Source organism: Sordaria macrospora, chromosome 4, assembly GCF_033870435.1.
Source record: "Sordaria macrospora chromosome 4, complete sequence".
NCBI classification, from domain to species: Eukaryota; Fungi; Ascomycota; class Sordariomycetes; order Sordariales; family Sordariaceae; genus Sordaria; species Sordaria macrospora.
The window spans coordinates 1823638-1851038 of NC_089374.1; the positions used below are offsets into that span (position 1 = coordinate 1823638).

Here is a 27401-nt window from a genome sequence, read left to right on the forward strand (position 1 = left end):
GCATAAGCCGTGCCCGAGTCCCATTCCCCCATCAATCACCCCCTCGTCATTTAAAGGGTATAACCCCTTACTGGCTCTTCTTCGCCTTCTTAGCGGCGCCCTTAGCACCACCACCAACCTGCTTCCTCCTCTGGCTCAACATATGGCTATACAGGATCACCGAGCCAGGGATATACGACAACAGCACGGCAACCAGCGCATACGGGTACCAAGGCGCGAGCTTATCGGCCGGTCCCACGAGCCCCTTGATGATCATGGCCACCTCGGAGCTGATGCCCATGGGGTACAGAACCAGGAAAGCCGAGTAACGCAACCAGTGCAAAAAGTAAGGGATGAAGTCGAACTGCTTGAGCGCGAAATAGGTGTAGCGGATGACCTCGGTGGTGGACCACGCGGTAAGCATGGAGCTGTACCAAGTCGAGGTGTTGAGCTGCGGGAAAGGGTAGGAAATGCCCCAGACGAGCATAAGGCGGGAGGCGACTTGCATGAGGGTGGTGAAGAGGGGGGCGGGGACGATGCCTTTTGCAAACAAACCAATTAGCTTTGTCATTTCTACGGATAGCGGGGAGAGGATGAACGAGGGGATGGGAACGGGCATAAGCATACCGGTAAGAGCATGGAAGATCTCCATGACAGCAAAAGTCTGCGTAACGCGAGCAAAGTCGTCAACGACCAGGGGCACGGCGCCCGCGCCGTTGGCCAAGTAAACGGACGCGACGCGGACGAGAATCATCGCCCAGGAGACGGCCGAGGCGGCATTGTAGAGGACTAGGTAGCCCTTGCGGAGAGCGGAGCCAGCCATTGTTTGCTGTCGTGTGAGGTTTCTCGTTGTTGTGTTGTCGTGATGTTCGTATAGATGAACTCGACTTGGCGGTTGTGGGAAGAAAGTCAAACTATGATCCGATGTTCTCCTTTCTGAACGTGATGGACGGATACAGTGGATGAGATTCCCCAACAAGACGGAACCGGTACCGATGGCGGCGGGGACAACAACAATTTTCGACACCCAAAAAGAAACCCGACCGAGGCCGCGGCAGGTGCTGTGGATTCGCGCGTCGGGACAGGGGTTGGGGTTGAATCATGGATGGTTCTTTCCTTGTGGGGCTCTTGAGTGTAAACTCCGCGAGGCCCACCATCCATCGGCGGCCCGGCGTCTGGAACGCCGATCACCGACCCCGTCTGTCGAACCGTCGATTACACTAGACCGGTGGTTATGAATATTTGCATGTGACGGAAGAACGCTCTGTTCACTTTCATGGCATTTTCTAGAATGATTATAAGAAAAAGGATAAAGCGCAATGATGAGACGAAGCCAAGGATAGGCGACTTTCACAACAGCAAATTCGCCGCTCAAAGTCTCGGCATCCATCATTCTCACCAAAGAACGGACGTCGATTGTCGTCGCCCAGGACTGGGCATTCGTGGCATCTTGCCGTGTTAACCGACCGTGAAGAATTGTGATACCGGTAATACTTTGTCTTACATTTCCAGTCTTTACACTACTAGTTACGCTGCTGTAGTCCAACATCCTGATAGGTATTGCCCTACTTTCCCAAGCATGCATGGCTCATATCTGGTATTAACCACACCACTACCCAGCCCTCAAAAAATGCACCCAACTCCATATCTGTTCTTCATAAACCCATAACTCCTTTGGTATCATATCCCATAGAACAAGAAATGAAAATACAAATGATGTTGTTACATGCAACGAAAAGGAGTTGTCATGTCATCGTTGAGCGTAGATGGGTATCCCGTTGTTGTTGTTCTTCCTCCCAAAGCATCCAATCTCCCTTGTTGAGACGAGCTGGTAATGTATTACGTTCCCCCCAATGCAACCTGTTCCAGCCAGTGCAGACGGATGAGAACCGTAGCCGAAGTTGAGTTTTCTTCACAAACTTGATCCATTTTCAGGAATCAATAATGATGAGGATGGAATCACTCCCGCGAGTCTCTTCGGTGCTTAAGGTTGCTCAAGAGGTCCCTGATGGAACGACCTCCAAACAGGAACTCAGTCGAGTGTCGTCCGCAGTAGCTATGTGCGTTGACGTGCTTGTTGTGTGACTTGGATCTTCCTAGTGGCCTTGATGATGACTCTGCCGAGCTGGCTGTGTTCCCCGAATCCTTTCGGCTGTTGGTAGGGGCCATTGTTGTCCCGGAGTCGTACGAGAACCTCATCTCGTTGTACTGTTGAGTTTCATTAGTCCCATGAAGATGAGAGACCCAGAAGGGAGCATGGCTTACGCTATCTGGAGACTTGGGCGAGGTAAGAGGGCTTGTGATGGGTGCGGTGGTGTTGATGTTGATTGCCGACGGGGCAGAGGCACGAGAAGAAGAGCGCTTCATGGCTAACTGTTGTTGATGAGGCTCGGTGGTGTTGTTGAAAGGTGCTATTTTGTGTTTGACTTTTGATGTCAAGGACTATTGAGAAGAGCTTCGAGACGTGTAGCTTCCTCTTAGTTCGAGTAGTGTCGTTGGTTCTAGAGAGTGCCCTCCGGGGTAGATAGTTGTTACACGCCGGGTGCTTGGTGTTGTATCGATGGAACAAAGGGAACGTAAGTTTCACTTTGCTTGAAGCTGACGATGATGCTTGATCTTGATGATGGATGAGTAAGTAGGTAAGTAAAGAAGGTCTGAGTTCGTCAGTCCGGAGCCGGGTCGGCCGACTTATATGTTTTCAAGACACCGCGGGGCCGATCATCTTCCTTGGGACGAACTCGGTCCTATCTGGTAAACCCTTCTGACCTTTCCCTTCAAGGTACTGGGATTGCTGCAGTGTTCTGACAGAACAAACAAGCCAAGAACCCTTGGCACACGTTTGTTCCACCGGGACCCCATGTTTGACTCTTCGCCTGTGGGAGCCAAGGGAGCGCATTTGCGTGTAAGTCGGACCCTCGGCCGGCCGAGCAACGTAACGGCAGAAAAAGATCCTCGCCGAGAGGTCCTTGCAGTAGGTAATTCAGTGTTGCAGCGCTCATTCTCGCAAAGCTTCCAGTAGGAAGCCTGAGGAGTGAGGACATCCATTGAACTGGCCCCTGCCGAAAATTAACGGCCAATGGCATGTCATTGCATTGAGCAAAAGGGACGCCATTCGCAGCTTTGATTGGTCGCCTTAAGAAGAGTGTCCCACCTTTTCAGGCATCCATTGCGATCCTTCATGCAGGTCTTTGCTCACAGGGACACCGACCAGCAACGGGACAGGTGGACCATGGCAGTTTCAATGCAGTCGTGACTTGATGAGTCAAGTTGGGCCCCCGGAGATAGGCCGTTGACGATAGGATAACGGTAAAAGATCAACAACAGACGTGGGTATTGCCAAGTCGGCCTGGCCGAATGATTATCGGTTGCTCCATTCCGCGTTTTCAATCTCCGTCTGAAGTGTGCGGCGTCGTTAGTCCTGTCGTCCTGTCCCAGGACTGACCTGGGTGGTGGTGATAAGCCAGCTCGAGCTAGGACTTGGACGAATGCCCTGGGGACAATAACACCTGGAAGCCGAAGGTGGACAGTTTGGTCTCCTCGGGCCTACATTCCTCTTCTGTGTTTGCGCTGTCGGCGGGTTTCACCAAGATTGCCGACTCTGGCAGCATGCCAGTGTTGACCGCCAGGAATAGGGACTGTCCCACGCAAAGAGGAAGGATAGTTGGCTGGATGCGGTGGGTGAAGCAGATAGCCGTCGGTGTCGAAAACCAGACTGGCGAGGAGTTGTGTTGCACAAAGACACGGGGACGGGAAGCGAAGTTCAGCAGGCTTGTGTTGGCGAGGGACGTTGCGAATTGCGGGACGCAGGGTCAGGGCTCCCCACACTGGACATCCACACATCCCCAAATTCTCCACAGTTCCCGTTCCTCGCCGGATGGAACTCGACCCCAATCCATTCCGTCTTCATCCGTCTACGCCGCAATTCAACCATCTCCCGGCGACACGATATTTCCCTGTCATCAACAAAAAACAAGTCACTCGTTCTCTCCCATCAAATCAATCCAAAGCTATCTTCGAGGCTTCAGTTCCGGTTTCTTTTCTCTATTGAAACTGAATGGCTGCGCCGGTGACCTGAAGAGAAATCACTCAATAGCCCAGGAGTGGTTAGGTCCGTTCCCGTCTCCAGCGTACGAGGTCATGTTACCCGAGTGCATAACTCGAGGAGCCTGTTTTTAGGTACCTACATCTAGCTTCTTTCTTTGGAGGTCGGGTGCGTATGTGTCCGTCCGGGGCGGTTGCAGGACAGGCCGCCGCCTGAAATGGATACGATATGTACCTGTAGGAACACCGCATCGGAGTTATCATGATGGACAATGGTGTTTCTTGGTGGTGGTTGCACAGGCCCGTCGTCGTCGTTGACCCGTCGTCGCTGTCGTAAGACGTGACGCGGGGTTTGTAGGGGGCCACCTCATCTCTCCCGTGCTTCCCAAAGGCCTTCATGCATGATGTTCCGGTGCTCAGCAGTCCGCAGGCCACGACCGGAATGACCAAAAAAGGAAAATCGGGCATCAAATGGGAAAGGTTTGGTTTTCTTCCCCTGGTTGTCGACAAAGGCTGCCTTGCGCTACTGCACAGTAATTAGGTCGCTAGAAGCGGTCCAACCTCAGCAGAGCCGCATACAACTCATCTCATGCGAAGAACACTTGTTTCATGTTTGGAGGTTGCCATGCATGCGAGGGAGGCTTCTGGCGGCTTTTTTCTGAATTGGTGTTCCATCGTGCAGTTAGTTGTTCCTGCTGGGGTCTTTGAGCTGGTTGCCTCATTTACGTCGCTTGCCCGTCATAGATATCCACTTCTCAAGGTTGAGTTTTGGAAATATTGGAGAGCCCTGGCCGTAGAATGACCGGAGTCAAGAAAGTTGGCTCAGTTGGACGGTATTAAAAAGATGCCTGGCTCACCTGTCACTTGACTTGGAGGCAGATTGCGCGATCATTGGTTTCCGGTTTCCGGATCCTACTGAGGCATATGTCTTTCAGCGGCAAAGTGCGTTGGGGACAGTAGCATTCGTGACATTGGAGATGGTTGAAATGATGTAAGGGGCAGAGGATTAGTCAGGTAAGTGTCTCGTTTCTTTCACTTTTTTTTTAGGTGAGGCTGAAGAAGTGCGATATTCACATTGGAGACAGATATGTCTCGGTGTCGTGCCTTCAGCTCATGCTACTTGCACCTTTTATCTTTTTCAAACGTGGATCTTCATGGGACTGGTTACTTTGTTAACGCAGCTTTGACAGTGTCTTCACCACCTACTTCTTCTTGAACGCTCCTTACCTGTAATGCCTCATAAGGTTCTCTCGGCTTTTAGAAAGGTCATACGAACACACTCCCTAAATATCCGGTACCTTTCACGCCGTTAAACCACGGTGTCGGGAATCTTAAAAAGATCAGTAAGACCTCCAACACCCCTTGTCAATCAATTTCCCCTTGGTGGCTTTCCCCGGATTCTAGACTTCCACACGATTTCACGTTTGTCAAGATCAGGGTTCCTGGGTGCCTACACAAAAGGATCAAGTGGTATCCGATTCGGCACTCACTTTTGCACAGCCTCAATGTGCCGTTTGGATGGTGACTGTTCCTGCGTCGTTCTGTTCCATCCAACTCTTGGCTTTTCGAGAACGACAATGGAGCGGAAGCTGGGGCAGTGGGAAAGGAGATGTCTGGTTCTTTAGGACACTGAAACTTTTGCGTTACATTCACTGAGCGGCATTCACCGGCTCATGTCTACGAACATTGATGTACGACGCAGATAACAAAATATTTATAACCGTCAGCGCCGTGCGTTGGACTTCCCCCTTGCAATCGTCCTGCTAATTAGGCGTCCAGCGGCTTTTGCGCATACACACACTTCCAGGGCCAATATCCATGTTGCTTTCCTTCCTTGAATTCCTTACGAAGTTGGGCACCAAAAGCCGAGATTTCTTCCTTGCTCCAGCCCATGATCTGACCGAAATGGAACTGGATAGCACCTTCGACGTCTGACGCGACTGCAGCGTAGCCGCAGAGGCCGACTTGCTTCTGCGCAGGATCCTCTGGCCACCCGGTCGTGGGCATCTGAACTCGCTGGTTAGCTGTTTATTCCGTTGATGGTAGCTCGTGACGCAACCTACCTTGAATGTCTTCACGTGCTGGTTCACGAACCCAGCATCCTTTATGCCGGACTCCATTTTCCCCTCTTCAGCGACCGACGCGCTTCTGCCGAATTTCTTTCCGGCCTCGACCAGAATCTTTCCGTACTGATCGATGGCAGATCCGGGGATGATGCTGTCATCGTCAGACCTGATGATAGACGCCACATCAACGTGCTCAATCCAACCACCAGGCTTGCAGCACCGGTAGGCCTCTTGGTAGATAGCGTCCCAATCTGCGATGGAGCCATTCATGAACATGATATGTACGTAGTCGAAGTGGTTCCCCTTGAACGTCCATGGCTTTGTTGCATCGTCGATCTGGAAGTCCAAATTTGGAGGGCACCAACCGGGTTGAATGGGCGAGATATCAGTACCGATGACCGCGCAGGTAGTGTACTTATCAGCAAAGTCGATAGCCCACAATCCTGATCCCGTACCGATATCTACAGCATGTTTAATCTCGTCTCCTTTGATAGGGGCTTGATGAAGCTTTTCGCCGAGCATTAGCCACGCGCCATGGTAGTAGATATCCAAAGCATCAATGTGCTTTGAGTCGTTAGGGCCCCAGTATTCATTGTCGGTTACTGACTCGCTGTGATAGGTTCGACCGTGCAAAGTACGGTAGTTGAAGATACTGGAAGAAACGGAGGCAGTCGAGCTTTCAGCATCACTTCCGAGTGTTGAATCTTCGTCGTCGTCTGCTTCATTAAGCTGTTGTTGCAGCCAATGTGCACCAGACATCAGATCAGGGGCAGCAGACTGGTCGGCCGCTGGCGCTCCGGGACTGGATGGTGTTGATGTTCCCTTGGCTTGAGGAGGTGCGGGGCCAGGAGTAGGTGACTTCTCCTTGGGGCCAAGGGATGAGGGACCAGGAGCTGTTGGCTTGGCTTCAGGTTGAACATCGGACAATGGCGTCCCGGCCTTCCGTTTGGCGGGAGTACTCATGATTGCAGAATCGTCTGTCGGTGTCGGTGTCTCTGAACTGAAGGGTAGAGGAAGAAGTATTCTGAGCTAAATGATTGATGAGGAACTTTGTGAGAACCAGCGCTCATCCAGAAGGCCAAAGCTGCTCTTTTAAACTCGAGCGGCCAACAAGGTCTACAACTGAAGACTGGGGGCTTTGAAGATCTAAGCCCAGGCGGAAAGCTGATACAACATCGGACTGAATGTGACAGCTTCCGCCGAGAGTCTGGTTCCTGCTGCAAATTGCTTTTTCTTAGGTTACTATTGATGGTAAGGTAGCAATCAGGAACCGCCCGGATGGTTACCCGGTGGTTGTGTGGTCCAATGAACATTTTTGTCAGGTTGTTGTCGCTTACGATAATCTCGGAGGAACAGGCACTAGAGGTATACGTTGTAAGTTGCCATAGCTAGTTGGTCTGCTGTGATGGCGATGAAATATGAGAAGACACTCACTTTGTAGTTGAATGTTCATGCTGGAAAGCAGCCTCCCAACGCTAGGAATCTTGTGCACGATAATACATTTTGAGTCGTCTGCACAAACACGTTGCTGAAGCGCATTATACTTAATCGGTCCAAGATAAATTGCCTCGGTTGCGAACCAGGGTCTTGCTATGTACTGATGTTTGATATGGTGCGGCGACGGCGTTACTCTCGTTAGAACGAAAAACGTGGTTGTTAGAAAGAAGTAGCTTTGGTTTGTCTGGCTTGGCTATGTTATTGGCACGGAGTATATAGCTGACTGGGGTGTTGGCAAAAGGCGTGATGGGCTTATTGTTGCAGAGCAGCTAACCTCTAATGTCTCCGGTAAATGCACCCAAATGATTCTGTTACTGCGTTGGTACTTTACCCCGAGTCTAGAATGCTGAAGATCCACAAAGAGGCTGGGACCACAGTGTTTTATTTTATAGAAGGTATCGTGCTACACGGTACTGGGCTGTCGGAGCGCCGCTCACAAGTGGACATATATCCCGAAGTTGTCTCAGTCGTGCGCTATCACGATGGGAAACCCCGGAATTCGTGGAGAAGTAATGGAGTGTTCGTCTGATTGATGAAAGCAGGAGACGAGCCAACTCCGAGAATGAACTTCACGAGGATGGAAGCTTGGGTGGGCAACGACTTCGCAACGAGGGTGATACCCAGGAGAAGCAACCACCTACCTGTTTTTGTTCAGCTATGGTCAACTGTGGAAGGAACACTTAGCATAGATGAGTTGGCAAACCACGAGCATGCTTCAGCTTGAATTGCCTTCTTGCTAGCTGTGGACTCTTTTCTCTTCCACATATCAGCATGCTAAGTTTGAACTGTCACCGTCGCTATTTCTTCACACAGTCCCCCTGGATTAACCCTATACTTGGATTTGCAGAGGCCAACTTTGGTAGACGTGGGAAGGGAATCTAAGGAAGAGTCAGTCTAGAGTTCTTTATTAGCAAAAAGTGTTGTTTCTGCTTATCAAGTTGAAGTTTTACGTAAGGTCATGAGCTGGTACCTTGTCGCACCTATGTACGGTATCCCTTTATAAGAGCGCGGGATGCGGAATTGAAAAAAAAATCGGACCGTGGACAGGATACTTGTACAATACCTCACTGGTTGTGTACTGTTAGGTCATTTTAACCTTAGCTCTGAACTTTTGCCTGGAGGGTCCATGACAAAGTTTAGAACGACCGCGCAGAAGAAGTGTGAGCGCTATCGCTCTCGGAGACGCAGCGCGAGAATGTGGGCTTGGTGACATGTACTGATGAGAAGCTCATGATTCGTCTTTTGTTGTGAGCTTGAAGTATTAATTTCCGACGGCTCTGGCGTCGAGTGGTCGCCGGAGCCGGTCCCATTAATTAAAAGAAGGCTATAGAAAGCTCGTAAGCTGTAGTATGTAGGCAGAATCTCTGAACCGTTATGTCGTTTTGTTTGTCATCAAGGCATCCGCTGGTACCAACCACCACGGGACATAACCCCTTAGAACGCCGAGAAACCCGGCCCGCCGCCGCCGTACGTATCCGATATACCCAAGTCATGTGTTGGTGTATGTAATTCCGTCGATACGACCAATTCCCGAATGTTGATGTTGTTGTCATTGTTGTTGTACAGATTCTCCTCGTCGTTCCCGCATCATCTCAAAACCGGTGGTGATGTTCGCGCATTCCACTGGTTTTGGCCACTACTCCTCTTTTACGGTTTGCTGCTTACTTGGTTAGAACATAGAGACGATAACGGGCCGGGAGCAGCAGGAGAAGAGGTTAAACATACCACCAACCAGTCCATGCCCTCGTTGATGCCTGTCCCATCCACTGCACTGCAGGCCATGATGCTCCAGTTCCTGTCCCTTAGCTCGCCTAGGCGGAGAGCCTGTGAAATGTCTGCCGCCCCCTTTGCACCTGGTTGATCTTGCTTGTTGGCGAATACCAAAAGCGCAGCGTCCTTAAGCTCTTCCTCGTTCAGCATGGCTGCCAACTCGTCCGCCGCGGTCTGCAATCGCTCCATATCGGTCGAGTCAACAACGAATATTACCGCCGCCGTGTTCGCATAGTAGCACCTCCAGTAGGGGCGGATGCTTGTCTGACCACCCAGATCCCACACGTTGAAGTTGAGGTTCTTGTATGTGACTGATTCGACGTTGAACCCAATTGTTGGTATCGTCGTTACTACCTCGCCAATCTACACAAAGACTGTCAGCTCTCTGAACCTTGATGCGCTGCCATGCGTATTTCCTTTTTTTTTTTCAGGAGGTGAGCCTACCTTGAGTCTGTATAGTAGTGTCGTCTTTCCGGCGTTATCGAGACCCAAAATCAGAATGCGGATTTCCTTCTTTGTCCAGAAGAGGTTGGACAGGCTAGACAGCCATGACATGCTCTGACCCATCTTTGCGTGTTGGTTGGTGCCCCGGAGGAGTCTATGCGCGTAAAGTTCGTGGAAATTCTTTGATCGAGGCAGATGACACGAGGCGAACAAGATGGGTTGACCGGGCAGGGCGACTCCTTGATGCGGATCGGGCTCTGACGTGACGGATCGGGCCGTACTAGTCGACGGAAATGATGACGGGGAGTAGCGTATTATCGAGATGACAGTGAGTCGCGGTCAGCCCAGTCGGTAGCTTTCGGATGCTCGAGCGTGCACGGTTGAGGATAGGATAACGAGATTTTGTGACGCCGTGGTGTTGCGACAAAGGTGTTTTGGTTTAGATTGCTTCAAGATGGTCTTCTCTTGTTGTCGTTGACAGGTCGCCGCTCCAATGCCGCCAAAGAGCTCCTTGATCATGCCGGCACTCAGGGGTCTCGGGAGGCAAAGCCGTCCCCAGCGCCCAGCCCAACTGTAAACATCCCGGCAATCGATTGGCAGAGACGGCGCCGTGGAAGCCTCCGATAGCCGCTTCCAATGGTCCGTGCGTTGCCTTCTGGGCCCAGATGGACCTGCCTGTCAAAGAGCGGAACCTTCGACGCGAAGGGAGACTGTGCCACAAAAGTACGAGCCACAAGCACACACGTGACTCAGCCACCTGCGCACTTTCGGGCCCTAGTGTTCTGCTTGGTTTTTGAAAGCCCACACCAAATATTCTAACCCACCTCATCGACACCAGCCAAATCGACCGGTAACTCGACAACACCGTCAAAATGCCGGTACGTAACGCCCCGTCGTATTGAGAGTAGAGATCGCTCCGAATTGCTCTGCTGTCGAATTTTTGGCCGTTCTGCGATGCCCGAAATGGCAGCGATACGGAACTTCCAAAATGACGGTTTCGGAGCGATCGATTGAGGCACCGGGGAGGGGTCTATGACTTCACCCGTCCAAAACGACGACAAAGACAGGTTATGCTGACGATGTGCATCGCGAAAACAGAGCCACAAGACCTTCCGTGTCAAGCAGAAGCTTGCTAAGGCCCAGAAGCAGAACAGGCCTATCCCCCAGTGGATTCGCCTCCGCACTGGCAACACCATCCGGTACATATCACCATGAAAACACCCACTGCAGTGGCGTCCAGCCGGAGAGAAGAGGGAGAGCAATGGGCAGTGACGGGGATAGAGATGGGGGCAGTTGGGGAACAAACCAGCTGCCTCTGCCGTTCCCGGCGCAACATGCCCTCTCGCAAACTCTCTGGAAACAAGAACGCATGACGATTGCTTCATCATGACACTGGATGCTAACATGACGCCAAACAGCTACAACGCCAAGCGTCGCCACTGGCGCAAGACCCGTCTCGGCCTCTAAGTGCTCTCTCGACTTTTCCATATTCCACCCCCAACGATGGTCTTCTTTTCCTGGCTGCTCTGAACCACCACCTCTATTCTTCTAAAACTGGAGCGTGGTGTGTTTAAAAGAAGCGACCCTATGACGGCAGCCCTCTTTTCTCGGCGACTTTGTCCTTACGAAAACCAACACCGATAACGAAATCCTCCCGACCTCCCGCCACGGGGTTGTTTTGTTTGGCATGGAGTCACCGCATATCAATTAGGAAGCACAACAAATGAGAAGAGTGGCGAGGGAGCAAACCAGGAAGCAAAACAAACCCGGAAGATGATGTGATCACAACCAAGTTCTGGCTCGGCGGCGGTCGGTTTTCAGCTGTGTTCTTTCGGCGGGGGGAAAATATCCTGGAACTTGATCCTTGTTTTTTTGGGAAACGTAAACTTTCGGAGTACTACTGCTTTATGGCAACATTTAGAGGGACCGTTACGGGGCAAATTAGGATCTGGAATGAGAGAAAGCGTGGTGTCGATGCACGAGAGTTTGATTCCCATACTTTTACCCATGCTCATGGAACTGTGATACCCAGTTGGTCCATCTGCCGTGTACATGTCTGCATCATCTGTAAGATCTGTGTGACGCTGTCGGTGATGGTTTCCGAAACGTGGACAGCGTTTGTCCAGATTGTTCATATAGCGTCGACGACCTCAACGCCTCTGGCTTTCGAACCGAGCTACATGAGCCCTGATATACCACTTGGGTTAGCGCTCGGTTGAACCATCTTGAACTATTCCCGGACTTCCCTGTAAATATACAGTTCCGGTATTTTTTCTGAGTTGCGTTAAAGTTGTAACGCAACTTAAGCTGGCTTTGCGCGTGAGCATGTTCGTGTTTCCCAACTTCCATGGGAGTAAGAAACGTGACTCTTGTACTGGAGACTATTATGAGTGAGAGCCAGATGGATGCATGGCTGCGTTTATTTCCCTTAGTCTGAATCCTGTTTCTATCTGGTCACAGCGGCACTCAGGCGCACCTCGAAGCATGTCGGACCGCAATTAGCTGCACAAAGGGTTTCCTGTCACTATGAGCTACTGATCATAGCTACTGATCATACTTCGGACGTGATAGGTGGTGAGGATGAGGCAATGCGAATGACACGCTAGGCGTGTTGGGAAGCATCATGGAAACAACACGGGATCACGGCGATATGGCATGTCTGGACGATAAGAACGCATTCAACCGCATGAGTACCTGGTTCACTAACCGTGTCATTATAAGAAAACCCTCGATTCAGCCCAAGAAAAACAAGCTAGAAGCAACGCCTCTAAACGCCTGACAACGCAGAAGTACGACTGAGCGCACTGCATGGAAGAGTTCCTGAATTCCATTTGTAATCCCTCCAATTGAAGACCAAACTGCATCACATCCGCGTCAAGATGTTGTCCGTAACACGGATGTCTTTGGTATCCATCTCCATCATAACAGACCTCCATATATCTGCCAGACTCGGCTGACGTGTGTAAGTCCCGGTAGACTAAGCACACGGGCGACCTCTGCCTTTAACGATCCTCGGCCCACTCGTTCTCGCGACGGATCTGCTCCTCCTCCTCCGGAGTGAAGTCGTTGGTGATGTTGAACGTCTTCCTGATCTCCTCCGGGGACTTGCCCTTGATCATGTTGGCTACGGTCTTGCAGCCGACATCAAGGAGGGGCTTGATGTCCATGTAGTTGGCAGCCTGAATGAGGAATATGTCAGCATGGCCTGACCTTGCAAAACCCGAGTGTCGTATGCATGTCAAGTAAGCGTCGACCGATGGAACGAAGGGGGAACCTACGAGAATGATCTCAAAGAGCATCTCCTGGTCGACCTGCATAAACTTTTGGTCCCACTCGTCGATTTCTGTGCTCTTCTTGCGGCTGTCGTTCTCGTCCTCGGTGGTCTGGGGCGGGTCCTTGCGGTGGTGCTCGCACCACTCGACAACCTTGCGCAGGACAGGCTCGTTCACGTTTGGTAGGGGGATAGCCTCGTTCATGACAGCCTCGTCGCCCAAATCCTCGATCAAGTTCTTGATGAGAAGAGATCGCTCGGCAACCACACGATCTGTATTTGGCGTCGGTTAGTCGGCTGCCATCCCAGGGGAACAAAGGAGGCAAGCCAACGTGGCGGGGTAACTCGACTCACCGACGGTGATGACCTGGCCATCGTTGCTCTGGAGAGATACCCTCTGGAGGGCGCGCTCGTCGTTCTCCGCCATATTGATGTCTGTATTTGCGATCTCGACGTTAGAAAATAAGTCGATGGATGTCGATGGGCTGAGGTGGCGTTAAATGCGATTGATGCTGGTGGGTGAATGATGCAAAGAGGAGATGGTTCAATTGTGGGGGGAAGAAGTGGGAGGGGGTGTTATTTTAAATACCTGTTTGCGTAAATTCAAATCCAAAGCAGCAAGTGGCCTGCTCTTTCGTTGCAGAAGGTTTGGAAAACAATGAGATGAGTGGAAGGTATTACGCGGTGTGATTCACCGGCTGCAGTTGGCTCTTATGGTTTCCCCGTCAATGGTGCCTGTAGTTTGCTTGGGCTAGTGATGAAAGTTGAGGTCCGCGTGAGTGCCCGTTGGCGGGCGCAGTCCTTCAAACGAGTCGCCTCTGCCTTCATTTTGTGGAGCCCGCTGCACGCAAAGGGTCCAATTGCACGCGTGGAAAGTGCGTGCATGGACCACCTAGCAGTGCTGGCCCAACTGGTCAGCCTTCTTGGGATTGATTTTGTGGGGTTGGGCAGTCGGTGCCTGGAGGGACGGGAATTGTTCCAACGCTGAAGAGCTTCAGGTTAGAACGACCGGAGACGACCTGATCGTTGGGCACCACCCCAGGGGCAGTTGCCACCATCCATGGAAACGAACATTTGTCAATAGCTAATCGGTACTAGGTATTAATGCCCGGAATGGGATGTCGTGAACCAGACATCGTAATCATCAAGCAGTTGCTGTAAGGCATGAAGCTGAGGACGTTGGAACCAACATGTCTCTTGCTTGCAATACAGACAAAAAACGTTGCATCAAACAGGATATCATACGAAGTTGTCTATAAGCTACATATAAACATAGTTTCCCGTGCCGGAGATATTGTGATTTCCAACCAGTATGTTGAAGTTGGTATCAATCAGAAACATGACGCTTTTGATATATACACTACGGATATGATAGTCGGGTCTTGGCGTATCAATACTGTAGAAAGGCTTCTCGACGTACTATTAGGGATATTGTGTATGGTGTGTCAATTTCAGTATCATGAGTACCTGACCACGTGTTATCAAATGCCGGAATGCACATTGAATTCGTCGAAAGCTGCGGTATCATTGTTCTTCTGAGCACGTCATGACAGCTCGGAAGGAAAGAAACACCGAGGGTCAACTTCAAAGCCTTGAGGTACATATGGGTCTTCAAGACCGTTCCGCTTGAAGGCTCCAAGATATCCATGGACTGTGTTGACCCTTTCATCTTTATAGTGACAGACTGATAGTTCTTGGCTTACTATATCTACACGCATCGCAGTATGGTATCGTGTATAGTCAGATCATGTAGATATAGTTTCCGTTTTCAAGATCGTGTCCTTCGGCGCTACCTAGGATGTTGGTATACACGTATAAATGGTATGTAACTCGTCGTGGTCCGGCTCGCGTAGATCGACAAGTCGCTGCACCCGTACGGGAGGAAATTAGACTCGCGCCAACGAGCCTGCCGCGTGGCCCGAGTGCGGACGGGCAACTGCGTGGGGAATCTGGAAATGTCTTCACCCCACCTAATTTGAGATTCAAGAATTCCAGAAGCCTTCCTTTCCGATCGCAGCCAACAAGTCCGAAGCTTCTCAAGATTCGAACAATAGTACCTGCAGGGGCTTGCCGTAAAAGTCGCTCATCATTACCTTCACCATATGACCCTGCCTTCCATGGAAAAGTTGAATCCCTGATTGTCCCGGTACTCGTGAATGCTTCCCAGAGTGCCTTGTGAGACATCGTCGCTTCTTATCTGGGCAACATCTGGACGCCTGATGAAGAAGGCGTGATGCTCTGTACCATTGCGATGACGGCAATGAGGCTGGATTGGCTACAGCGTGGTACAGGGTTTGCATGATTCAAACGGACGGCTGGATTTTTAGCGTGCCTGGCGCTGACCATTACCCCCCTGTCCAGAGCTGTTCGCGGACAGGGTTCGCTCCTACCTGAGCTCTGGCACGATGCCACCGTCCACTCCCGGTCCATGGACATTCTCTTCTCACGGAGGTTACAGGCCCATCCCTTCTTTTCGGATTACCACCCAAAGGTCCTCCTCGTCGCTTTCGGGTTATTACTTGAGCGCAGCCTTTCCGCGACACGCCATCATGCCCTTATTATAATCACGGCGACTTCACTCCTTAAATTTTCCCTCTGGTGATGCCCTCCTACACATAGCTTTCCTCTGACCTGTGCCACGAACGGCTGCATGCGCTTCAACAACGGATGCTCACATCGGTAGCGAATGACTGCGCTTGCAGGAACACAACGAACTTGACATGTGGCGGAGGACATACCTTCTTTTGCTGTTAGCAAGGCTCTGGTTTGCCTTATCACCAAGCTATCTTCATCCAGATGAGAACTTTCAGGGCCCAGAAGTTATAGCCGGTATGTTTGTACCTGGACCCCGCCGATCGCATGGCTCAAAGCTGACACTCTTCGCGCTTCAGGACAGATCTTTCACTATCCCGTTCGGCACACATGGGAATTCACGAACGAGTACCCGATACGCAGCGTTTTCCCGCTATGGCCTGTATACGGGCTACCGATGCTTCTTCTTCGGTGGCTATGGATAGGAAATGGAAATGATGGCGAGATTCCGCCTATCGCAGTGTTCTGGACTCTGCGCGTTCTCATGTTCGCCATAAGCTTCGTCCTGGAGGATTGGGCCATCCACGAACTTATACCATCGCCGCGACACAGGCGCGTTGCCGTCCTTATTGTCGCCTCCTCCTACGTTACCTGGACGTTCCAGACACATACCTTTTCGAACGCGGTGGAAACATTGGTGGTAGCATGGTGTCTGGTGCTGATTCAGCGCATAGTTGAGAATCCGGTGAGTACTCCAAACGGATGATTTTGATGTGTCCGGGTATCAGGGTTGCTGACAGAGTCCGGCACAGCATCGCAGTTCGTTCCTTGCCTCGGCGGTATTGGGCTTCGTCGCAGTCTTTGGAGTGTTCAATCGCATCACATTCCCCGCGTTTGTGTTGATCCCTGGCTTACAGCTGCTGAAATATTACTGGAAAAAGTTGGTCTGCCTGATAACCGTTTTCTAGCACGTATGCTGACAGCCCACAGTCCGTTGTCCTTTATGACAATAGTCTTTGCAGGTATCTCGACAACACTATTTGCCATCGCCCTCGACACGGCCTTCTACACACCGCACTCGATAACCTGGTCGTACCTTATAAGGAACCCCGTGTTGACGCCACTCAATAATTTTCTTTACAATATTGACCCGGTAAACTTGGCTCAACATGGATTGCACCCGTGGTACCAGCACTTGCTCGCCAACCTTCCTCAGCTGATCGGACCGGCCGCCGTGCTTCTATTCACCCGACCGATATGCTCCATACGACTATACTCGGCCATCTCGGGCCTTGCCGTTCTCTCCTTATCAAAGCACCAAGAAGCAAGATTCCTCCTCCCAACGGTCCCCCTCTTTTTATCTTCCATTCGACTTCCGAAACAAAAGTCGGCCTTGCGCATTTGGCTGGGGTCCTGGATTGTGTTCAACCTCGTCTTGGGCACACTTTTTGGAACCTATCACCAAGGTGGTATCGTGCCAGCGCAAGTATTTCTGAGCAAGCAGCCTGATGCGACCCAAGCGATTTGGTGGAAGACGTATATGCCACCGACATGGCTTCTGAATGGGAAGAATGAGGTACTCATCACGCGGGATCTCATGGGAATGAAAGGAGAGACGATGCTTGAAGAGTTGGAGAAGATCGCCACGTGTGATACCCCGGCGGATAGGAGAAACAACGAATATTTGAAAGAGAAGAACGGAACATATCTGGTGGCGCCTCTATCGGCTGCGTGGCTGGACCCTTACCTACCAAACAAGGGCCTGGATGGGCTACGGTTTCGGAAGGTATGGCAGTATCGGCAGCATTTGAACCTGGATGATATGGACTTTGGGGATGACGGCGTTTGGAATACCCTGGCTAGAGTGATTGGGAGGAGAGGTCTTGGGATATGGAGGGTTACCAAAAGTTGTCCTAAGTAGGACTTGCATAGCGGGATGGCCGAGCGGTCTTTGATTTCAACAGCTATTTTTACCATAGTGCTGGACTTAATGATACCTGAATTCTTCACGGAACGTGAAGCTACCGTAGAATTCCGGGGGATAGCTTTTCAACAACCCTGGGAATCTCTTCTTGAACCCAAGCCCTAAGGCACCTAATGCAGGGTTTAAAGAGATTCCCAGGGTTGTTGAAAAGCTATCCCCCGGAATTCTACGGTAGCTTTGCGCAATGGAATATCCATCGACGGTGTGAAAGTAAATAAACATGTGCCAAGAGTCAGGGGCAGCATTTCGTCACCGGGCAGCCGGGATCGGTTGCTGTGGGGAGCCAAGAGCGGAAGCACGGCCGGACAAGGGCGGGGAGTGTTCTACGGGCGTCGGCCCACTGTAAATTTGGAACTCGAGCGCACTGGACGGAGCTCCGTCAATGACCCGAACATTGAAAGTCCGCATCCACTCATCCGTCCCGTCGAGTCAACACCACCCACCCGACACCACCACGTTCTGTAGCTACTTGCGCCGCCCCATCCACAACCCACTACCACTACCCGTAGAAATCACATTAGTCACAGCCGATCTAATCAAGATGGGTGGTCTCAACCTCGAGGTTTTCAAGGTGAGCAGCGCCCCATCCACATCCCGTCCCAGCTCCAAGCTGCCCCTCCTTCGTCCCTCCTTCCCCAGTTCCGTTTCCCGTCACACCTTAGGCGCGTGAGCTACAGTTGGCTGACCATGACTTGCTTGTAAAAACCAGTTCGGCATGTATGTCATGTTCCCCATCGGGATCATGTTCTACTTCGGCACCAACCTCGACCAGCGCTTCACCGTGCCCGACTTTTGGCCCAAGCCCGAGAACGCCAACAAGGTGCCCTTTGACCGCGAAGAGATCCACGAGGAGCTCGAGAGGTTGAGGGCGAGGAGACTCTACCTCAGGGAGAAGAGGCTGGCGAGCGAGGGACAGCAGCAGCAGAACAACAACAACAACAACAACAGCAGCAGCAGCAGCAACGAGTAGGGCGGTTACCTACGGGATTTGTCGGTTGTTCAGAAGAAAGTTTGTGGCAAGACGAGACGCGCCGTTGGCGCTCGGCTGAAGAGGGGGCACAAACGCTGCTTTGAGGCTGGGTTCTGGACAACTTTGGCTGAGGGGGATTGTATGATTACTGGGGTAGCAAAAGGAAGAGATGGGAAGTTGATATGGTTAGAGATGGATGAGTATTGACCTGGGTTACAAGGCGTTTATGGGAAAACATGTCATTTTTAGGTATCCTGGTCACGACGGAGGAACCTCTCTGCTTTGCATCGGGCCTAGACATCATCTTTGGAAATAGGGGGGTATATCAATGTTTACAATCGTCTGTTTTGTGCCTTTTTTTGCTTCCTTTCGGGCCAGGACTACTCGTTAATGAGCTCAGCCACCCTGGCCCACTCATCATCACTCATGTTTCCCCTAGAAACATTCGACCAGATCGCCTGGACATCAGGGTAGTCCTTGATGCTTGTGAGGAGGTCCGTAAACTTGGTCAACTCCTCAGACGAGTCCAGCGGCACCCTGGTATCTTCAATAGCATGCCACACGATGTCGGACTCGGCGATCTTGAGGTTGAACTTGGACCCAACAGCCTTGCAGATCTGCTGCGTTGACGAGGGGTCCGACCAGACAATAATGTTGCCCTCTGCGTCGTTCTCCAGGTCCTCAGCGCCAGCCTCGATCGCCTCCTCCATGATATCATCTACATCCAGCCCGCTTTCGCCCTTCTCAAAGATCACGCGGCCCCTCCGTTCGAAGAGGAACTTGGACGGGCTCTTGGTGCCGTTTGCCTTCTTGACGTACTGGTTCAAGTCTTCTATAACGCGCTTCGTGTTCTCCGTCGCAGCGTCAACCACCAGTGCAATGTTGGGCGGCACAATCGCCTCGTATATCACGGGCTCCAGCGTGGCGCCTTCAGACGACTTGCCCTGGCCTCGGGCAATGGCTCCCTCGATCAACGCCTTGGGTGTGCCGGCCTTCTTGGCCGCCGCGACAACGGAGGCAAGCTGCGGGTTATCACTCAGGTTGGGTCCATAGACTAACAACTCGCGTAACTGCGTAAGCTCGGGCTTTGACTTTCAGCCGGCCGGGGGCATCGGGATGATCGGTGGATGTGGATGTGAATGAACGCACGCTTCGAGTACAAGGTGATGTTCTTGGTGAATGATGTCCGGATTGCAGTCTTTTTGGCGTCAGCGGCGGCCTTGTCATGCTTAATCTTGGACCACTTGTTGTGTCCGGACTGCAGGGCGGGACTGGCGATGAAGGTGCGCCGACATTGCGCGCATATCGAGGAGGAGCTCGTGGATTTGGGAAGAGAAGACCGGGAGAGTGGGCCGATGACGATACTCCGCGTGAGAGAGGCCATGGTTGCGGTTTGCGAGCGAATTATCAGTCTGGAGAATGAGCAGATCACGGTCAGAAATATAGCCACTAGAGAAAATAACGAAGCGCGTTGAAGAATCGACCACCTATAAAAGAAAGGCGTACAAACGCAGGAGGCTGCGGCTCTTCCCGCGACAATGGACGGAAGCTCTCAGCCAAACTTCCGAGAATTGTTAAGAAGTTGTGCCGAATGGCGGCCGGGGGTTCGGGCGCGGGGCGGAAAGGAAAACGACCATGGGCGCAGCGCGGCGGTTCACCACCGTGGCAGGGGCGTCTCCCGAACCCCTTGTCGGGTTGTTGCCCCTCGGAGACCCCTCATTGGCCCACGGGCTGTTAGGTATAGCACGCTTGCTTCCCTGGACGCCCATGCACATGCGCCCGTAGACTTCTGCAACCTCCTGTGAGCTGCATTGGATGTTACAGACCTCGACCATGTCAACCGGAGAACTCAAGGCCAGGTCAACTCCCACCACTTGCGACTGACACCTTCCACTTGGCTTCAACAACTTTCAGAGACACTCCTATTCTAGACCGGATTGCCCGATGATGCTAGCTTCGACCATTCCAACGACCATACGAATTATTTAGACCAGACTACAGTACAGCTATATACACCTAATTCCGCCGTCGAATCCGCACCGACAGAGCCCTCGACCGGCACCTAATAATGTCATCAACACCAGCTCCTGGGGAGCCCAACGACGCCGCCCATGGCGAGCGCAACGGCATCACGAACACATTGACATCCCACGTCACGACCAATCCCGAGCTCGATCTCGCCAAGCTCCAAGCCCTCCCCGCCGAGCAGCAGGAACTATACCTCCTGACGTCCGTCTCGGCACTTAGCAGGCATGTCCTGGCGCTCGAACCAGACGACTGCACCGCGCAGCAGTTCTACATAAAAAAGGAGGCCTTCAAGGTCCTGAACCTTACCTCCCCATCGCCAACGAGGGTCATACGAAACGCGCTGGGCCGGTGTCTTGCTCACGTGTTCGACAAGGGCGATAGGAAGCTTCTGTTCGAAACCGTCAACGAGCTGGTCGGTATCATCTCGAACGGGAAACTGAAGGCGGAGAGCGAGATTCGGATGAAACATGCGGCCGTGACTTGCTTGGGAGACATATACGGTTCGGCCGGTGACAGCGCCATTGGCTTGCACCAGCTGGTATGTTCGGCGCTCTTGAAGCTGTTGAAGGCAGCTTCGAGCCACGCGGGGCTTCGCGCAGCTGTCTTGACCGCCTTGGGGAAGATTGTCATGATGATACAGGGAAGCATGGACGAGAGTGTCGCAAGAGATATATGGAAGCAGGGGAGGAACCACGCCTCTGCAGACAAAGGGTCGCTGGTCGTTGTGGCGGCTTGCCGATGCCTTCGGTCGCTTGTGCAGTACACCCCCTATTTCAAGAACTCGACCGACTTTGACAAGCTCAAGTCGACTTTGTTCAAGACGTTCGACAACCCATCATCAAATGCGCGATCGGCAGCAGCGGATTGCTTTGCCCAAGCGCTTGTCGGGGGTTACTCCGAGTCAGCCATTGGGGAGGCACCCCTGCCCCTAATCAAAAGATCCAAGTCCAAGGCGATTAAGAGGCAGTCGACAATCGGAGGGCTTCAAGATGAGGATGAGATGCCCTCACGACCCGAAAGCCCTGCTCCAACCCAGAGGACACCAGACTTGGCTTTGTCGCTGGCCGACATACTTAAGCATCTGTCTACCCAATACGTTCGTATGTCTGCTACAAACAAGGCTAGAGCTGCCATCGCTATTTGTATCGGAAACGTTCTCCAGAAACTTGGGGAGAAGACTGTAGAAGTCAACTATCTCCGCATTCTCGAGATCCTCACTGCCGACTTTCTGGGCCATAACAACATCCTCAACAACCGGTACCGCTTGCTCATCTCGCGGCGCATGGTTGATACCATAATCCAGGACATAATAGGGAAAAGGATCCTGGGCGAATCGGGCCAAATTACGGCTGCTAAAGCTATCGTCAACGATATTCTCAAGAACTACCCTCAGGCTCTCAAGGAGAGGCCAGAACCATCCAAACACACATTGGTTGTCTCACTGAGTGCTCTGTCGTCATTGATCTCTAGCTTAGGAACAGCGGCAACAGATTTCTCAGAGGGATGTCGCGATGGTCTGCTTCAAGTACTCCAGCACCCTAGCTACACTGTCCAGGTATACGCTGCGGCCTGTATGAAGATGTTTGTGCTGGCCTGTCCGCAACAGCTTCTTCCCTGTCTGTCAGTTTGCATGAACAGCTTGAGCAGAGAACTCAGTCTTCTTGGGACGGGAAGGAATTCCCCTCGCAGATGCATCGGTTTTGCTCACGGCCTCGCTGCCGGGCTCAGCGCAAGCCCTCAACGGCCTCTTTATGGTTCAGTTGAGATCAACAGTCGTGTTCTGACCATGGCTACAAACTTGCTCAAGTCAAGCGGAACTTCGGAACTACGAGTTGCAAGCACCCAGATCCAAGTCGCCTGGACCTTGATAGGAGGACTGATGTCCCTTGGGCCCAACTTTGTCAAAATTCACCTCTCGCAGCTCCTTCTTCTCTGGAAGAATGCGCTGCCTAAAGTTCTGGCAAAGGATAGCATGGCGGTCCATAGGAACCTGCTCAATGCCTCGTTTCTCACACATGTCAGGGAATGTGCGCTTGGGTCTATCCTAGCGTTCCTTCAGTACAATAGCCGTCTTCTGACTGTGGATGTGTGCAAGAGAATCGCTACGATGTTGCAAAGCACTACTGCGTTTCTCAAGACACTACCAGCAAAGAAGACATCGGATGATATCGCCGAGAGGTTGACACCAGCCCTGCAACTCCAGGATTTGGAGGTCATGGTGCGACGCAGAGTTCTTCAGTGCTATACCAAGCTTGTGAACGTTAGCCCTGCTGGCGCCACTGAAGCTCTCCTACAGTCTAACCTTCTGACTCTTGCCATTTCTCTCTTTGCCGACCCCGATAACTACACACCAAGCTCTCTCAGCACGTCGATCGCGAACGCAGCAGGTACCTTCGACTCGATCTGGGAGGTGGGCGACAACTCAGGCTTTGGTGTGACCAGTCTTGTTAGGGGCTTCGCAACAAGAAGCCTCCCAGGACAGCAGACCAACGGCTTGGATAGCAACGAGCAAGAGTATGAACCGGAAGAGTGCATCGAAAGGCTGCTTCTATCTCCGGTTTGCGGCACTCTGGAGAACGACGCTTGTCTTCTGTATATCGGCAACTCGGATAACCCGGGGCTTCCCGACCCTGCTGCCACCGAGGTGGTCAACATGGCTATCCAATTGTTTGCCTTTGTCTTCCCCTTGACCCCGTCCAAGGTGCAGGAGAGTGCCCTGGAGCAGATTACGACTTTCATGGGTGCTGGCTCTCTTCGGCGGGAAACTGGACGTGGGGCTGCTGTCAACGTCAACGTGGCTACGGCCCTTCTGTCTACTCTTCGGGTGGCTTGCAAGGAGACTAGGTCTTCACCTGGCGACATCACAAACATGGCCGTTGAGAGACTTCTGCAGGAGCTGTTGAGAAGTTTTGTGCTTGACCCTGATCAGTACGTCCGTAGCATTGCGTACGAGGCAATTGCGAGACTCTGCAGCGCTTGTGGCAATGCATTCACCAACCAAGAGATCAAGTTCCTCGTTGATACTATTGTTGTCAACAGAGAACCTAGCGCAAGAGCGGGCTGCGCCATGGCTCTTGGATGCATCCAGACCAAGATTGGCAGTATGGCAGCTGGGTATCATTTGAAGACGATTCTCAACATCCTCATGTCTCTGTGTAACGATCCACACCCGACTGTTCATTACTGGGCTCTGGAGGCTATAGCGCGCGTATCGGATGCTGCTGGACTTGGTTTCTCCAGTTTCGTTTCTAGCACACTCGGAATGCTGGCTAAGCTCTACGTCTCGGATACACACAACCCTGAATTAGCTTCTCCCATCACCATGAACTTAGAGGTTGACCTTTCCTCATCTGCCGCGATTGCTCGCTGCGTTGATGCGCTCATCAACGTTCTTGGCCCGGATCTACAGGACTCTACTAAGTCCAGGGAGCTGATTCTAACCCTGGTTGGATACTTTCAGCAAGAGGAGGATTTGGAGATCCAAGGGGCAAGTCTCGCCTGCATGGAACATCTGACGTTGTATGCTCCGGGGTACATGGACTTCATCGACTACGTCAGGAACCTTCAGCGGTACATCAAGTCCGATCATGCCGCCCTCCGGGATGTGGCCGTGGACAGTCTCTACAACCTTATGAAGAGGAACTCCTACGACGTCATCAAGGCTGCTGAGCAAGGTTTCGAGGATCACCTGTGGTTGGTGCTTGACGCCTCTCCTAACCATGATGGCATGCGCAACCTGATCAGGAACTGGCTCCGCCAGACCTGTCTTTCGGACACTGCCGCTTGGCTTGCGCGCTTCCAACATATCTTGAAGATGACTAGGCCGAAGGCTTTGGCTCAGGCGATCACGAACACCGGAAGGTCTGGTGGAGGCATTGACTTGCAGGACGAAGAGGTAGCTGGCTTCGCCGCTGCTGGAGGAGGTGCCAAGGACGACAAAGACACTCCTAGCGGTTCAGATGTGGAGCCCCTGAAGTGGCAGGTCACTACTTTCGCCATGGACTGCCTGAACGATATCTTTGTTCTCGTTCAAAAGGACGTCGCGACTCATGGCGAATCTGCTGCGCAGGCGGCCCTTCAGAACAAGATTGCTGATGTTGTCCGCATGGCGTTCTCGGCGTCCACATCGGGAGTCCTGGACCAGAGAATCTGGGGCTTGAAGATTATTGGCGCTGTCCTGAAGATGTTTGGAAAGATTCCCGATCCAGACTTCGAGGAGGCCATGTTGCTTGAGCAATACCAAGCGCAAATTAGCTCCGCCCTTACACCCGCTTTCGCTGCGGACTCGTCACCCGAACTGGCCTCTGAAGCCGTCGACGTTTGTGCAAGCTTCATTGCAACGGGCATTGTCACTGACGTGGACAGGATGGGCCGCATTCTGAAGACGCTGGTGAGCTCGTTGGAGAATTTTGCAAAGGATGAGGATAATGCCGGTATTGGTGACTTGAAGGGACTCAGCTCAAACGCACAGGTTATGGTCAAGATGTCCGTCTTCGCCGCCTGGGCCGAGCTACAGGTTGCCAGCTCTGAGCAGAAGTACCTACTGGATGTCCTCAAGCCCCATATTGGTACCTTGACTCCCCTATGGCTCGAGTCTCTGCGCGAATTTGCTCGGCTACGGTTCGAGCCGGATATTTCCATGACACTTGGCCCTCCATCGCTTTCTGGAAGTTTGGACACTGTCTACGCAGCGCTGAACCGCGAGACGTTGCTCAAGTTCTACCAAGAGTCTTGGTTGAAGTTGGTAGATGCCATTGCCAGCCTTATTGAACAAGATAGCGAGTTTGTCTTCGATGCTCTCGATGGCAAGGAGCTATCAGGACCCAGCACCAACAACAGCTCAAAGGGGGCAGATATCAACTACCGCGATGAGCCTGTTGCCTTCTTCTTTGTCTTGTTCGGTATCGCGTTTGAAGCTCTCGCCACGAAACCAGGTCAAAGCGAGTCCCTCGCTACCCGAGAACAGACACTGGAGATTCTCCATGCCCTCAAGAAGATCCTTCACCCAAGTGTATCTGGCCATGCCATCTATCGCGATGCTATCTTTTCTGAGACCATGGATCTCCTGGACCGTCTCGTCCTCACTGAAGGCCTTGATGTGCAGGGTGTCATCGTCGAAATTGCGCGTGCCCTGTGTGTGGCGCATCCGGCAGCCAGAAAGCAGGCCGACGACCCTGAGAACAGCGAGCTGTCTGATGACATTGAGCAACTCTTTGAGCTTACCAGGATCATTGTCTTGGTTCTCTCCGGACTGTTGCCCAACCTCAGCGAAGCTCAGCAGCCCGTCCGCCATCAAATGACGGAGGAAGCGATCCTCCTCGTCAAGACATCGCTTAACGCACTCGTTGATTCCGCGGAGGTGTTCCCAGCCATCATCAAGACGGATCTACACGCCTGCATCTTGCACATCTTCGCGACCATCCTTGCTACCCCATCATGCCAGGAGGTCATTGTCCCCCAAAATCTGTCAACGCTCAAGCGTTTCATCAACGGCATGACCGGCTCTAGAAGAGACGGCGGAGACGAGGACGAGGGCAACTCACCCACGGACGTCCAGCTGCTGGGATGTCTGCGCCGCTTCCTGTCCATCTACCTCAATGCCCAGAAGCGTGAGGTCCCAACATCACTGACCTGCGTCAAGAACTGTCTCCTGGCCATCACCATCCTCTTCACCGGCGGCAAAAACCACCTGTCAGCTAGCGAGCCGCTTGTAGCCAAGTTCCTAGATGAGTTGGTAGACTGTCTAACTGACCGAATGGTAAGCCTTTTCATTCCCCCTTCCTTTCCCCCTTACCTCAGAGCCATTTGATAACTAACGTAAGTGTGTGCTACAGACCGCAAAAATAGCCGCCAACTGCATCCGCTCCCTCCTTCTCAACACCTCCGGCTCATCCACCTCAGCCGACCACTCCCTCTCCCGCCACTTACTCCCGCGCCTCATCGCCTTCGTAACCAACACCTCGCCCGAAGACCCGGAACACGCCCGCGCGCTGATCGCCCAAACCCTCGTGCAATTCACTGTTGTGGTTGCCCGGAGCTCATCCCAGCAGGACGGAGGCCAGGGGGCATCAATCGCCATGGCCCTCGTTGTTCCCACTCTCCTCTCTCGTGCGGCGACGGAACCCGCGAAGGATGATGCATACCGCGAGACGAGCGCGAGATTGCTGGAGTTGGCGAGCGCCGATCAGACCTCCTTTAGGGCGGTGGTGGGCGCGATGAGTGAAGGCCAGAGAGCGTTTATGGAGGAGGTTATCAGGAGTGGACGGGCGGGCGGGATGGGCGGTGCTGGTGGTGGTGCTGTCGCGGGGAGGCGGAAGATAGAGGAGGAAGAGGAGGAGCATGCGCCTACTATTGCTTTGAAGATGAACTTTGGTGGTTGAAGTGGTTGAAGGGGTGGTGAAGAAGAGTTTGTGGGGTTGGGAGAGGGGATTGGGGCTTTTGTTGGGTCGTGGATTTAGGTGTAGAGGGAAGGCATATATAGATATGATATAGGACGTTGTAACACATTTATATGAGACACTCAGTTAAGACAATTGTCTGGAGCGAAAAAAAAAAAAAAGGGGCGTGGTTTGGAATTCGGTTTTGAGTTGAGATGAGAAACAGGGGTTGGCTTGAGTTGAGGCCCCTTTTCTGTCAATTGTTTATTTGGGTATCTCCTGGTTTAACCCTAACCCCCCCTGCCCATGTCCCTTCGGCTTAACAACAGAACAGCTGAACCACCATGATGCGTTCTTGAACATGCAAAATCCACCCCTTTCGCTTCCTCCATATGCCTGTACCATTGCATTCCATGTTTCCAAGTCCCAAAAGCGACTACTT

At 52.3% G+C, this 27401-nt stretch overlaps 11 protein-coding genes across 11 annotated transcripts; 5 read left to right on the forward strand and 6 right to left on the reverse strand.

Annotated features, from left to right (window-relative positions):
- Positions 1 to 12: 12 nt before the first annotated feature.
- On the reverse strand, positions 13 to 963 carry SMAC4_01940 (uncharacterized protein). Its single transcript, XM_024655286.2, has 2 exons — positions 607 to 963; positions 13 to 519 (listed from the first exon to the last, which is right to left on the reverse strand). Exons 1-2 carry the CDS (start codon positions 800 to 802, stop codon positions 68 to 70), a joined length of 648 nt encoding a protein of 215 aa, XP_024511188.1. The 5' UTR covers positions 803 to 963; the 3' UTR covers positions 13 to 67.
- A 476-nt stretch (positions 964 to 1439) lies between these two features.
- On the reverse strand, positions 1440 to 3084 carry SMAC4_01941 (uncharacterized protein). The gene is made up of 2 exons (XM_003348872.2): positions 2245 to 3084; positions 1440 to 2187 (listed from the first exon to the last, which is right to left on the reverse strand). The coding sequence occupies exons 1-2, from the start codon at positions 2344 to 2346 to the stop codon at positions 1939 to 1941; spliced, it is 351 nt and encodes a 116-aa protein (XP_003348920.1). The 5' UTR covers positions 2347 to 3084; the 3' UTR covers positions 1440 to 1938.
- A 501-nt stretch (positions 3085 to 3585) lies between these two features.
- Positions 3586 to 4155, forward strand: SMAC4_13621 (uncharacterized protein; the record flags this gene model as incomplete). Its single annotated transcript, XM_066091509.1, has 1 exon — positions 3586 to 4155. One exon carries the CDS (start codon positions 3586 to 3588, stop codon positions 4153 to 4155), a length of 570 nt encoding a protein of 189 aa, XP_065946792.1.
- A 1574-nt stretch (positions 4156 to 5729) lies between these two features.
- On the reverse strand, positions 5730 to 7132 carry SMAC4_01942 (uncharacterized protein). Its single transcript, XM_003348873.2, has 2 exons — positions 6084 to 7132; positions 5730 to 6027 (listed from the first exon to the last, which is right to left on the reverse strand). The coding sequence occupies exons 1-2, from the start codon at positions 7047 to 7049 to the stop codon at positions 5788 to 5790; spliced, it is 1206 nt and encodes a 401-aa protein (XP_003348921.1). The 5' UTR covers positions 7050 to 7132; the 3' UTR covers positions 5730 to 5787.
- A 1698-nt stretch (positions 7133 to 8830) lies between these two features.
- On the reverse strand, positions 8831 to 10475 carry SMAC4_01943 (uncharacterized protein). Its single transcript, XM_003348874.2, has 3 exons — positions 9798 to 10475; positions 9309 to 9716; positions 8831 to 9240 (listed from the first exon to the last, which is right to left on the reverse strand). Exons 1-3 carry the CDS (start codon positions 9918 to 9920, stop codon positions 9220 to 9222), a joined length of 552 nt encoding a protein of 183 aa, XP_003348922.1. The 5' UTR covers positions 9921 to 10475; the 3' UTR covers positions 8831 to 9219.
- A 144-nt stretch (positions 10476 to 10619) lies between these two features.
- Positions 10620 to 11788, forward strand: SMAC4_12790 (60S ribosomal protein eL39). The gene is made up of 3 exons (XM_024655287.2): positions 10620 to 10675; positions 10896 to 10996; positions 11216 to 11788. The coding sequence occupies exons 1-3, from the start codon at positions 10670 to 10672 to the stop codon at positions 11262 to 11264; spliced, it is 156 nt and encodes a 51-aa protein (XP_024511189.1). The 5' UTR covers positions 10620 to 10669; the 3' UTR covers positions 11265 to 11788.
- A 746-nt stretch (positions 11789 to 12534) lies between these two features.
- SMAC4_01944 (uncharacterized protein) lies at positions 12535 to 13660 on the reverse strand. Its single transcript, XM_003348875.2, has 3 exons — positions 13423 to 13660; positions 13076 to 13341; positions 12535 to 12976 (listed from the first exon to the last, which is right to left on the reverse strand). Exons 1-3 carry the CDS (start codon positions 13493 to 13495, stop codon positions 12800 to 12802), a joined length of 516 nt encoding a protein of 171 aa, XP_003348923.1. The 5' UTR covers positions 13496 to 13660; the 3' UTR covers positions 12535 to 12799.
- Positions 13661 to 14973: 1313 nt separating this feature from the next.
- SMAC4_01945 (uncharacterized protein) lies at positions 14974 to 17521 on the forward strand (the record flags this gene model as incomplete). The annotated part of the gene is made up of 4 exons (XM_024655288.2): positions 14974 to 15897; positions 15960 to 16345; positions 16413 to 16540; positions 16591 to 17521. Exons 1-4 carry the CDS (start codon positions 15789 to 15791, stop codon positions 17519 to 17521), a joined length of 1554 nt encoding a protein of 517 aa, XP_024511190.2. The 5' UTR covers positions 14974 to 15788.
- A 415-nt stretch (positions 17522 to 17936) lies between these two features.
- Positions 17937 to 18554, forward strand: SMAC4_01946 (uncharacterized protein; the record flags this gene model as incomplete). Its single annotated transcript, XM_003348877.2, has 2 exons — positions 17937 to 18155; positions 18294 to 18554. The coding sequence occupies exons 1-2, from the start codon at positions 17967 to 17969 to the stop codon at positions 18552 to 18554; spliced, it is 450 nt and encodes a 149-aa protein (XP_003348925.2). The 5' UTR covers positions 17937 to 17966.
- Positions 18555 to 18810: 256 nt separating this feature from the next.
- SMAC4_01947 (uncharacterized protein) lies at positions 18811 to 19999 on the reverse strand. Its single transcript, XM_003348878.2, has 2 exons — positions 19704 to 19999; positions 18811 to 19608 (listed from the first exon to the last, which is right to left on the reverse strand). The coding sequence occupies exons 1-2, from the start codon at positions 19936 to 19938 to the stop codon at positions 18935 to 18937; spliced, it is 909 nt and encodes a 302-aa protein (XP_003348926.1). The 5' UTR covers positions 19939 to 19999; the 3' UTR covers positions 18811 to 18934.
- Positions 20000 to 20622: 623 nt separating this feature from the next.
- SMAC4_01948 (uncharacterized protein) lies at positions 20623 to 27110 on the forward strand (the record flags this gene model as incomplete). The annotated part of the gene is made up of 2 exons (XM_003348879.2): positions 20623 to 26340; positions 26417 to 27110. 2 exons carry the CDS (start codon positions 20623 to 20625, stop codon positions 26960 to 26962), a joined length of 6264 nt encoding a protein of 2087 aa, XP_003348927.2. The 3' UTR covers positions 26963 to 27110.
- Positions 27111 to 27401: the final 291 nt, after the last annotated feature.